The 13,791-nt window shown below is 32.2% G+C and overlaps 1 protein-coding gene across 1 annotated transcript in view; it reads right to left on the bottom strand.

Moving 5' to 3' along the window:
- Positions 1 to 13,791, bottom strand: part of JAK2 (Janus kinase 2) — a 147,767-nt gene that overhangs the window by 59,553 nt on the left and 74,423 nt on the right. Inside the window, exons 5-6 of the mRNA XM_036928439.2 lie at positions 7,711 to 7,828; positions 2,436 to 2,581 (exon numbers count right to left, since the gene is read on the bottom strand). Coding sequence (XP_036784334.2) covers positions 2,436 to 2,581; positions 7,711 to 7,828 — 264 coding nt within the window. The remainder of the gene's footprint in view (positions 1 to 2,435; positions 2,582 to 7,710; positions 7,829 to 13,791) is intronic.

The raw sequence follows: 13,791 nt of genomic DNA, 5'->3' as shown, positions 1-13,791 counted from the left end.
AACAGCTTGTATTGGCAAAACTGGACACCTACAAGCAAGAGAATGAAACTGGATTATTGTCTAACCCTATACACAAAAGTAAACTCGAAATGGATCAAACACCTGAATGTAAGTCATAAAACCACAAAACTCTTAGAAGAAAAGATAGGCAAAAATATTTTGAATATAAACATGAGCAACTTTTGCCTGAATGCATCTCTTCAGACAAGGGAAACAAAATCGAAATTAACAAACGGGACTACATCAAGCTAAAAAGCTTCTGTACAGCAAAGGATACCATCAGTAGAACAAAAAGGCATCCTACAGTATGGGAGAATATATTTATAAATGATATATCCAACAAAGAATTAACATCCAAAATATATTAAGAACTCACATGTCTCAACACCCAAAAAGCAAATAACCCTATTTAAAAATGGGCAGAGGATATGAACAGACACTTCTCCAAAGAAGAAATTCAGATGGCCAACAGGCACATGAAAAGATGCTCCACATCACTAATTATCAGAGAAATGCAAATTAAAACCACAATGAGATATCATCTCACACCAGTTAGGATGGCCAACACAGAAAAGACTAGGAACAACAAATGCTGGCAAGGATGCCGAGAAAGGGGAACCCTCCTACACTGCTGGTGGGAATGTAAACCAGTTCAACCATTGTGCAAAGCAGTATGGAGGTTCCTCAAAAAACTCAAAATAGGAATAACACTTGACACAGGAATTCCACTCCTAAGAATTTACCCTAAGAATGCAGGAGCCCAGTTTGAAAAAGTCATATGCACCCCTATCTTTATCACCACACTATTTACAATAGCCAAGAAATGGAAGCAACCTAAGTGTCCATCAGTAGATGAACGGATAAAGAAGACGTGGTATATATACACAATGGAATATTATTCAGCCATAAGAAGAAAACAAATCCTACCATTTGCAAGAACATGGATGGAGCTAGAGGGTATTATGCTCAGTGAAATAAGCCAGGTGGAGAAAGACAAGTACCACATGATTTCACTCATCTGTGGAGCATAAAAACAAAGCAAAAACTGAAGCAACAAAACAGCAGCAGACTCACAGAACCCAAAAATGGCCTAACAGTTACCAAAGGGAAAGGGAGTGGGGGGGGGGGTTAAGGGTGAGAGAACGCGAATAAGAGGCATTACAATTAGCACACATAAAGTTGGGGATGGGGGTACGGGGAAGGCAGTATAGCACAGAAAATACAAGTAGTGACTCTATAGCATCTTACTACACTGTTGGACAGTGACTGTATTGGGGTATGTGGTGGAGACTTGAATAATGGGGGGAATACAGTAACCACAATGTTGCTCATGTGATTGTATATTAATGATACCAGAATTTTAAAAAAAAAGAATATGATGGATCAGTTATAAGATCTGAGGATCTAATGTAAAACATTGTGACTATAATTGGTAGCACTGTATTGTATAATTTAAATTTGCTAAGGGAAAACTTAAATGATGTTCACACACACACAAAAACATAAATATATGAGGTGATGGATATGTTAATAAACTCAATGGGGGAAATTCTTTCACAATGTATACATACATAAAATCAATCATGGTGTACATTTTACATATCTTACAATCTTAAATATCTTTACATATCTTAAATGTCTTTAAATTACCTCAATAAAATTGAAATAAAAAAAGAATGGAACAATTGTAAAAATCTGTATTTGTGGGCTTTACCTCAGATTAACTGAATCCAAATTCTTGAGTTAGAGCCCAAGAATCTTCAGTTTTTAATAGGCAATTCAGGTGATACTAATTCAAGTAAAATATGAACAGCTATTTAAGAAATACTGATTCAGATTTATACAGACAATTTGATGATATGCTATAAGAAAATTACACACCTAGGTGTTCTTTTCATTCCTTTGACCTTACCTAGCCTTTTCAGAATAAGTGAATCAAATAACAAATAGGTAGTGAACAGCTATGATATTTTCTGTAGTACTCCAACTCTTTTAAAAATTTCCTAAGATAAATAAGTACTCAGAAAGTATGTACAATATGATTACTACATTTAACAGTGCTGTATGATATATATGAAAGTTGTTAATAGAGCCTAAGAGTTTAATCACTTTTTTTGTATCTATGTGAGATGATGGATGTTAATTAAATTTATTGTGGTAATTAATGAAGATATATGTAAGTCAAAACATTATGCTGTACACCATCTATTTATACAATGCTATATGCCAGTTGTATCTCAATAAAACAGAAAAAAAGGAAAAAATAATCTCTTTTATCTCACAAAGTGTGCATTGCATACAATGAAGAAAAGTTACCCATATGATTTTAAATTATTATAAAATCAGAAAGTATGGGGAAACACAGAATATAAATAAATTATTTTAAAATGCCAAATGTTCACATTTATATATATGGATGTGCATAAGGACATTACCTGATAGAACTATAGATGTCCAGTGGGGTCTGGTCCTTCTCTTTGGCTATTCTCATCATATCTAACACTGCCATTCCAAGACATTCTTCCTGTGTCTCATGAGTCACAGGTACTTTTATCCACCCATGCAAAAAATCATGCCGCCACTAAAAGAAAAAATATTTAGAATGAAGTATTTCACTGTTTCACTATCACCTTTTAATCTACTATTATATTTTAACCTATAACATAATTTCCAGAACATATGTGTTTAAAAATAACATCAACTCCTCCCTTAATTTTCAATTATTTTTCCAGAAAATTTTAGTAAAAATTCTTTTGCAAATGGAAACTACTTTAAGTTGATTTCCCAATTATAGAGTACATATGACATCAAACTCTATTTCACTGCTTATATCTTCAAATTATATCTTCTACATCAAAATTACTTAAACTAAATAGTAATTAATTAATCATGTACTGAGTTCCAAATGTGTTCAAAGCACTATACTGAAGATCTTGTTGGATACCAGGAAATATAAGATGTGGTCTCAGCCCTCAAGAAGACTAAAATCTAACAGGGAAGCTAATCATGTAAACAAAAAATTATAATGCCACATACTGGATAGTAACTGCCACATTAACAGAAGCTTCAGAAACTTAAAGAAGTTGATATTACATCCAGTTAGGGTAGTCAGGGAAGGTTTCATAGAAGTTTGAAATTTCATGCTGTCTTTGAAGATGAGGAAATTTTTGATGGACACAAAACAGAGTGAGGAAATAGAAGGAATGACAAAAAACAAAGCACAAAGCATGTTCAGAAATTCAACCAGTTTAGCTGGGGCAGACAATTTATGTAAAGGAATAATATGGAGTAAAACTTTGTGAAATAACTTGGGGTCAGACTGTAGGTAGATGCCCTTGAATGACCAGATCCTAGAAGCAACAGAGAACCATTTCCTTAAAGCATCAGTTTCTTTTTTCTTTTTTACTTGTTTATTCATTTTTTTCTTTTATTGAAGTATCATTGATATACAGTCTTACACAACGGTTCGACAGTTACCCATATTATTAAATCCTCACCCTCTCTAGTGAAATTACTATCTATCAATGTAGAAAGATGTTACAGAATCATTGACTATGTTCCTAAAGCATCAGTTTCTTAAAGCACTGTGCCTCTTTCAATGGTAGAAGTAGTAAAGATAGAAATGCTTTAAGAAAATAAGTATATTCAGAAAAACTCTTTATGAGCCTGCTGTAATGGTTCAGATATAAGATAACAAGGATCTGGTACAGGAAACCAAAGACACAAAAGGAGTCTGAAAAAATTTAGTAACTCAATACTTGTATAAAAAGAATGAATAAAAGGGAAAAACAAATTTCAATATTTTGATCTGGAATGATTTAGGGATATGGATACTAATTAGATTTAACAGGTAATGGGAGAAAGAGTAGAGTATAAAAATCAATGATATTCTAAAATTAATAGCAATTTTCCTTATAAGAAAGGTAAGAGATATAATATTAACTGAAATAACAATATTTAACCAAGGTTTTAAACTGAATAAGAGAAATATAGGGCTGCTTTCCATATCTTTATATATGTATCTCCCTTTTTCTATGTGATAACTTACCTCATGATACATTAAAGTTTAAAATGAATTCTTTAAGAATAATTTTACTAAAGGAAATAAACATGCATTTTGTTTGTTTATTAACTTTCTATTAACAAATTTCTATTAACAAATTAGAAAACATTTTATTATAATAGGATAATAAACTATATTACTTAAAAGGCATAAACCATGAAATAACCAGTATAAACCAAATCAGAGATCTAAATGCTGGTAATATAAAATTAACTCAGGGAAGGAGTTAGATTTCCTTTCTTTCAGTTTCAAACGTTTATTTCACCACATTTTTTTAAATGGGCAGGGATGTTATTTTGGTTAAGAATCACAGATAACTGATGGCTAAGCGGATTCTTTTTAATAGCTTGCTTTTGCTCAATATACTATATAAAACTAGAGGATAACAAATTCTGTTTATGAGGATATTCTGTGGAACTCGTTCCCAAAAGAATTATATGAAAAATCAGTGAGAGCAGCACTATACATGTAATCAACCAAATACCCATCACAGGAAAGTTACAAATGAGAGTCCCAAATGCCAAAACATTTTAAACTACCCTTCCTTAAACATCACAGTTACATACCAATAAAATTTCATTTAATTAAAACTGCAGAAAAGTAGTTTTTCACTGGGAGCTGACAACATTTGAAGTAAGAAATTTCATAGGCATTCAGCTAGAAAAATTTTTTAAAGTTATAGTCACAAAATCAGAAATGAGCCAAAGAAAGAACATGAAGATCCATTCTTATTGCTGAATATATATGAATTAAAGTTTCTCCACACAGCAGCAGTTTATATATTTGCTGAGCAAACATATTTGATGATATAAAGACAATCCTCAGAATAAAATGAATTTAAAAGGGCATTTCACTTTTGGCTTTTATTTGCTTACCTTTCCCAAGTTTGTCTCCCTATAGTAGTGTCTTTCAAACTTTAAAGAGAGTTTAGTGGACTAATTTTTTAGATATTTTAAGGTTTTATTATATTCTTACATCCTGGTGACAGTACTAGTCAAATTTGCTTTGTTTAGGCTACAATATGTATATAGTCTAACCTGATAACAATACAATCTGAGAATAAGTCAACCACTACCTTATATTCTGAACACAGATTTAAAGTAGAAACATTAAGAAACAGAAAATTGCAAGTGGTGTTGTCTAGACACAATTTAGTTTCTATTGTGAAATTATTTTGCCACCCTAGATAAGAAAACCCTCTTAGGGAGAAAAAATTGGAAATCACCTTAAAGTTACCTAGATCAAAAGTATAAGCTATCACAAAATTAATATGGGGTAAAACAGCTGAATAGTTTTGGAAAACTTTGCCTTACTAATGGGACTTAACTAGCAACCACAAAAATAAACCAGCTCTGTGGCACAGATGAAATAATATAATTATAAAAGCAGCAGAAAGTCATAACCTCATAGTATACTATTCTCAGAAGCCTTTTCTCTCCCTTTTCTTTACAGCTACTGAAAGAAAGGAAGCTGTACAAAAGTTGTTTGGTGGTCAAATGATTTTTGACAAGAGTGCCAAGACGATTTAATGGAGAAAAGACAGTCTTTTCAATGGACAGTGCTGGAAAAACTGGATATCCACATACAAATGAATGAAGTAGGACCCTTATCTTATACCATAATGGATCAAATAACTAAACATGGGAGTTAAAACAATAAAATACTTATATGAAAAGATAGGGGTAAAGTTTCATGATATTAGAGTTGGCAATGATTTCTTTGATATGGCACAAAAGCACAGGTAACAGGAAAAAAAACAGACAAATCAGGCTACCATTTTTAGTCAAAATTAAATTTTTTTTGTGCATCACAGAACACAACAGAATGAAAGGGCAACCTATGGAGTGGGAGAAAATATTTGCAAATCAAGTATTTGATAAAGGGTTAATCTCCAGAATAATAAAGAATACTTCCAACTTGACAACCCAAAAAACAAACAACCTGATTAAGAAGGGGCTAAGGACTTGAATAGAAATTTACCCAAACACAACATACAAATGGCCAACAAGCTTATGAAAAATGCTCAACATCACTAATATTAGGGAAATGAAAATCAAAACCACAATGAGATACCACTTCACACCTATCAGAATGGCTATTATAAAAAAAAAAAAAACAGTTAGCAAGAATGTAGAGAAATTGGACTGTGTGCCCTACTGGAAGGAATGTAAAATGGTGCAGCTGGAAAACAATGTGGCAGTTCCTCAAAAATTTAAAACTAGAATTACTATATGACCCAATAATTCCACATCTCTCTCTATATATATATCCATAGGAATTGAAAGCAGAGTCTCAAAGAGATATTTGTACACCCATGTTCACTGCAGTATTATTCACAAGAGATAAAAGGTAAAAAGCAACTGAAGTACCCATCAACAGATGAATGGATAAACGAAATGAGGTATATACAACGGATTATTATTCAGTCTTAAAAAGCAAGGTAATTCTGACTATGCTACAAAATGGATGAACCTTGAAGATATTATGCTAGGTGAAATAAGCAGAGATAAAAGGGCAAAATTGTACAATTCCACTTATACGAGGTTTCTGGAACAGTCAAATTCAGAGACAGCAAGTAGAAAGGTTCTTACCAGGGGCCAGGAGCAGAGGGGAATTGGAAGTTATTGTTTAATGGGTACAAAGTTTCAGTTTAGGAATATGAAAAATGTTCAGATAAATGATGGTGATAGTTGCACAACAATGTGAATGTACTTAATACCAGTGATCGGTCCACTTAAAAATGGATAAAATGATAAATTTTATTAAGTACATTTTATCACACACAAAAAAATTGATTGTGCTCTCATACCCCAAAAGAGGAAAATTTTTCAATGTATTGCTCACAAACTGAACTAGCCCTGTTAGACATCTTAGAAATATAAGCCATGAGGATTTGTAGGTTTATTTCCTATGATAATAGCACATCTGATTTGTTACTCCTTAATCTCATACTTTGGGGATACCAAGAACATATTTTTATCCAAAAGCACTAACATCTTTTCTTTCTTTACTTTCTACTTCTTAGTCTTGTAATATATGAAAAATAATAATTTAATGACAAAAAATTTCAATTACTACTTAAATAAAAGTAGTAAGAAAGCATTAAAAAATGTTCAAATACACTACAAAAATTTAATATAACAGTATTAGTAAACACGTCTCTCAGTACCAAGATCTAGCCACCCTCCTATGGGAAGCTACATAAACTACTGTAACTCACTTTTTATGCAATTACCTCCCTTACATTTCACTAACCACTATTTATATCTGCAATGGTTCAGGAATCAAAAAATAAACAAAACTTCTGTAAAGAAATTTTACTATCTTATATTCCAGTCACTGATGTTTATATGAATCATAGTGTAAAACTCAGTCTAAACTTCATGAAATCCATAAAATTATCTAAAGCACTAAAATAAGAATATTCAAAAGGACCAATTCAATGAATTTTTATAAAATAAATTATATTATCTATAAACTACAGGATTAAAAATGAGTTGATAGACTCAATTTTGTGAGTCTGTACCTTCTATATGTAAGACAGAACTTTAATTTTCCTCTATATGAAGATTTTCTTGACTAACAGATATTATGCAGCAAGATATTGATCCTTCAACACACATGCAAATAAGATATTATAATCATACCTGAGCAAAAAGGTAAGACATGGCAAAGTCATCGAGAAGCGGGGCTTCAGTGCCTCGAGAGACCCCGTGTCGGTAAGCTCTCTTGCTGCCGTTACAATACCAATAAGGAAAGTAAAACCTACAAGGTGATCAACACAGTCAGTCAGTCTCCAAGGAGCTCAAATGTAAAGATACTGCATATACATAGCAGCTTCAAGTATACTGAAAGGTATCATCCTGTAATCAGAAATCACAGCTAACAGTGTTAAGTATAAGCTGAGGACAAAAGGAAATCTGGATGAGACCATGGTGAAAAAAACGGGCAGAAAATAAAATAAACAAAAGTGTAAAATCAATATACAGCCTTCTTCCATGCACAGAATGGAGAAGCAATAAGAATTAGAGAAAGGTAGAAATAAAATATTAACAAAAGAGTTGTTTAATGTTAATCCAGTTATATCAGTAGAGGAATGTGAAAATGCTAATTCAGTGTGAAAACAAATAATTGCTTTTAAGGAAATACAGGATAAAACTTGCTCCTCAAATGCACAAAAAATATCCATTGCTTTTTAAATTTACAGCTTTGAGATACAATTCATATACCTTAAAGCTCACTCATTTAAAGTGTACAAAATGTTTTTTAGTATATTTATTGCATTATACAAACATCACCACAATCTAATTTTAGAACATTTTCATCTCCCCTATAAAAGAAAATCCATATCCATTAACAGTCACACCCAAACCACCCCATCCACTCCCCAGCCCTAAGTTACTACTAGTCTTTCAATCTCTATAAATTTGCCTGTTCTGGACATTTTACATAAATGAGTTTACATGGTACGAGGCCTTTTCTACCTTCTTTCACTTAGCATAATGTTTTTAAGGATCATCTACTTTACAGGATGTATCGGTGCTTCAGTCCTTTTAATTGCCCAATTAATATTACATTGTATGGATATAACACATGTTGCTCATTCATTAAACACCCGATGGACATTTGGGCATTGTTTCCATCTCTTTGTTATTGTGAATAATACTGCTAAGGAACAGTCATGTACAAGGTATTTTGTAGATATGTTTTTATTTCTCTTGCATATATTCCTAAGGGTGGAATTGCTGGATCTTATGGTAATTCTGTTTATCTTTTTGAGGAATGGTTTTCCAAAAGCAGTTGTATTATTTTACATTTCCAACAGCAATGTATGAACATCCCAAGAGTTTACATCCCTGCCAGCACTTGCACGAAGAATTTAGCTAAGTTACTACATGTTATTACTGCCACAGAATCCATTTTGTCTGACCACCTTAAACTGACACTAGTCCTCTCATCCAAGTGCATGCCCTAGACAGCAGCCTGCAGCCTCAAGCAAATGTAAGCTCCTGATATGATTTCCCCAACTACTGCTGTGATCAGTAGTCTCCTCCACTTCCCAACATCCTCTTTTGCACCCCTTTGATAAGAACCCCATGTGACTTATAAAAACTCAGCTCTTTTGGTTTGAATTGGTGAACTGGGTCTTAACCCAGGAACCCCAAAGCACTCTACCTACAGGCCCAATAAAGTCATATGCCCCAGGCCCTGCATTTCTCTGCCTGTACTCTGCACTGACCTCCCAGTGTGGCTCCCTGAAACGTACTGGGTACTTCCTCCAAGACCATAATAAACTTTTCTATTTCAATCTCTCTTGTGCTGTACTGTTGAAGCACAGCTCAAAATCCAGAACCTTATGCTCAGCTTAGTAAGTAAATCTGACAAATTCATGACAACTTGTTATTGTCCATCTTCTATATTTTTGTCATCTGAGGGCGTGAATTGGTATCCCATTGTGGGTTTGATTTCCATTTCTCCAATAATGATGCTGAACATCTTTTCACATGCTCATTTGCCATTTGTATGTCTTGTTTAGAGAAATGTCTATTAAAATCCTTTGCCCCTGTTTTCATGGTTGGTTGTCATTGTATTGTTCATCTGTGAGAGTTCTTTATATATTCTGGATATAAGACTTTTATCAAATATATGACTTACAAACATTTTCTTCCATTCCATGAACTGTCTATTCACATTCTTGACAGTATCCTTTGTTATGCAAACATATTTTGACATATCTTAATTAATCTTATAGGTTTTATAGAGTCTTTATATAGAGCTTTATAGTTGTAATTCTTAGATTTAGGTGTATGATTCATTTTAAGTTACTTTTTTGTTTTTATTGTGTGAGTTAGTGGTCTAACTTCATTACTTTACAAGTAGAAATGCAGCTGTCCCAGCACCATTTGTTGGAAAGACTATTCTTTCCCCATGAACTTTCTGGGTACCCTTATCAAAAATCAATTACCACAGTATCAGGGATTATTTTTGGACTTTCAAGTCTGTTCTATTAATCTTTCTATTCTTAAGTCAGTATCACACTGTCTTGATGACTATAGTTGTGAAGTTCTGAAATTAAGAAGTGTGAACCTTTCAATTTTGTTATTTTTCAAGACTGTTTTGGCTCTTCCAAGTCCTTTTAATATTTGTATGAATCTTATGATTTGTTAATTTCTGCAATAAAGACAGGATTTCAGTAAAGACTGCAGTGAATACACAGATCAATTTTGGAAGTATTGCCATCTTAACAATATTAAGTCTTCTAATCCATAAACATGAGATACCTTTCCATTTAGTTAGGTGTTTCTTTAATTTCTTTCAATGGTGTTTTCTATTTCTCAGCGCACAAGTTTTGCACTTCTTTTGTTAGGTTTATTCCTAAGTATTTTTCTTATGCTGTTGTAAATGGAATTGTTTTAATTTTACATTTGGATTGTTATAATCAACTATATAAAGTCCGATTTTTGTATACTGATCTACCCTTCAACCAGGCTGGGGTCTTTTATTAGTTCTATCAGTTTATTAATTCCTTAGGATTTTTACATACAAGATCATATATACAAGACCTTGAAACAGAGAGAGTTTTACTTCTTTTCCAATATGGATGTCTTTTATTTCTTTCTCTTGCCTAATTTCCCTGGCTAGACTCTATGGCTTAGTGTTAAACAGAAGTGGCAAGAGCTGCTATCTTTGTCATGTTCCAGATCTTTGGGAGAAAGCATTTTGTCTATCACCATCAAGCATAATGTTAGATTTGGGCTTTTTGTAGAGGCTTTTTATCAGAGTGAAGAAGTTCCCTTCTATTCCTATTGTATTGAATATTTTTATCATGATAGGGTGTTGGATTTTGTCAGAAGTGGTTTTTGTGCCTACTGAGATGATGATATGGATTTGGTCCTTTATTCCGCTAATATGGTGCATTATATTGATTCACTTGGGGATGTTAAAGCAACCATGTAATTCCCACCTGATCATGGTATATAAGTTTTTTTATACATGGCTGGATTTGGTTTGTCAGTATTTTATTGGAGATTTTTACACCTTCATTTATAAGGGATATTATAGTCTGTAGTCTTCTTATGGATGTCTTTGTCTGGATTTCATATCAGGATATAACTGAACTCACAGAATGAGCTGGAAGTATTGCCTCCTTTTTATTTTTTGTGAATAATTGGTATTGATTTTCCTTTCAATGGTTGGTAGAATTCACCATGGAAGCCATTTGGGGCTGGGTTTTTCTTGGTGGGAAGTTTTTTTAAATTACTAATTCAGTATCTTTACTCATTATAGGTCTAGTCAGACATTCTGTTTCTTCTTTTGTTAATTCCCATAGTTTGATCTTTCTAGGCATTTGTCCATTTCATCTTGGTTATATAATCTGTTAGCATACAGTCATTCTATATAACCCTTTTTATTTCTGTAAGGTGATAGTGATGTTCCCTCTTTATTCCTGATTTAAATTACTAAACTCTCTTTTATCTTTATCAGTCTAGTTAAGGGTTTATCAATATTGTTGATCTATTTAAAGAACCAACTTTTAGTTTCTTGATTTTCTCTTTTTTCTATTCTGTTTCATTTGTTTCTACTATGATCTTTATTATTTCCTTCCTTTAACTTGCTTTGAGTTTTATTTAAATTTTTTTCCTACTTCCTTACGGTGGAATGTTACTGATTTGAGAACTTTTTTAATATAGATGTTTACAAATATGAATTCTCTAAACATTGTTTTAGCTGCATACCCTACATTTTGATATGTTTTGTTTTCATTTCAGTCATATCAAAGTTTTTTCTATTTTCCCTTATGATTTCTTCTTTGACAGATTAATTATTTAGAGGCATGTTATTAATTACAATTTGTTTGTGAATTTTCCAGTTTTCCTTCTGTTAGTAATTTCTAATTTAATTCTATTCTGGTCTCAGAATATGCTTTGTATGATTTAAGTCTTTTTAAATTTGCTGAGACTCATTTTTGTGGACCAACATATGGTCTATCCTGGAGAATGCTCCATGTGCACTTGAGAAGAATGTTTATTGTACTGCTGTTGGATGGAATGTACTGTTTGTCTAGTTGGTTTATATGTTGTTCAAGTCTACTGCTTCCATGCTGATCTCCTGTCTAGTTGTCCTAGCTATTACCGAAAGTGAGATATTGAAGTTTCTAATTGTTATTGTTGAATTGTCTATTTTCCTCTTCAATTCTGTCAGTTGTTGCTTGATATATCTTGGAGCTCTGTGGTTAGATCCTATTTATAATAATTATAAAAAAAAGTTATTATGTTTTGTGATGGATTGACTCATATCATTACAAAATGTCCCCTATTTGTCAATTTAGTCTTAAATTATATATGTATAAAATTAATATAGCTGTTTCAGCTCTCTTTGGTTACTGACTGCCTATAATATATTTTTCAATCCTTTACTTCCAATTTATTCGTGTCTTTGACTGTAAAGTGTGCCTCTTATAGATAGCATGTAGTTTATGGTTTTTAAATCTATTCCTCCAATCTGTCACTTGAGTGTTTAGTCCATTTACATTTAAGGCTATTACTATCAAGGTAGATTTATGTACATCATTTCATTATTTTCTATATACCTTATGTCTTTTTTGTTCATCTATTCCTCCCTTACCACTTTCTTTGGTGTTAACGTAGGTAATTTCTAGTGAATTGTTTAAAGTCTCTTGTTGTTTCTTACACTACATATTTTTGAGTTATTTTCTTAGGAGTTTCCCAAGAAATTAAAATTAAGATTTTAACTTAAGCAATCTCATTTTTATTAATATCAAGTTAATTTTAATAGTATATAAAACTTTGTCCCATTTACTTTGTTCTATTGTTGTCATACAAATTACATCTTTATACATCATAAGCCCTTCAACACAGTTTCATAATTATTGTTCTTTTCTCTTGTTTTTGATATAACCCCTACTTATATAATAAAGGAAATAAAGAATAGGCTCTAAACAATAGGCAGGTGGAATTTTTAAAAGTTATATAAAGTATCTTTTAGGCAGTTTCTGGTTAGACTTTCCTGGGAATTTTTTATTACAGACAGCTGGATAAATGCCCCCTTAGTTTAATAATAAGAGGGATTCATGAATTTGGTAGGGGAAACATTTTATAATTCTTGAGAAAAGCTCAGCAAACTATGGCTCAGAGGTCCAATTAGGTCCACTGTCAGGTTTTATAAATGAAGTTTTACTGGAACATAATCATTCCCATTCAGATACTTACTGTCTATTGTTGCTTTCATGATGTAATAACAGAGTTGAATAGTTACAACAGGAACAGTAAGGCCTGCAAAGCCTAAAATATTTACTATCTGGACCTTCATAGAAAAAGAATGCAGAAATCTGTTCTACAGACATTTTAAAATAAAAAGATATACTTGCTAATTTCAAAAAGTATACTAATTACAGAAAGTGATAAAGAAAATATTCTTGATACTGATACTGTATCAATCATATGTAGAATGTAAAATGCTTCTTTAAATAACAACTTTGTAAAATCTTAAGAATTACATAAAAGTCTTATATTACTTTGTACAGTTTTAATCCTAGGTACCTTATGTTTTTGTTGCTGTTTTTAATTACTTCTCTTCTATTTGTTTGTGGTTTTTAGAAGTAGTTCATTTCTTAAGACAGTGACCATATAGATTTGGCAGTCCACTGAATGCTTATTATTGATGCCTGTAGGTTTGTTCATATTTTCTATGTTGACAATCATATCATC

Source organism: Manis pentadactyla, chromosome 3, assembly GCF_030020395.1.
Source record: "Manis pentadactyla isolate mManPen7 chromosome 3, mManPen7.hap1, whole genome shotgun sequence".
Lineage (NCBI taxonomy): Eukaryota > Metazoa > Chordata > Mammalia > Pholidota > Manidae > Manis > Manis pentadactyla.
This window is presented reverse-complemented; position numbering and strand designations above follow the sequence as displayed.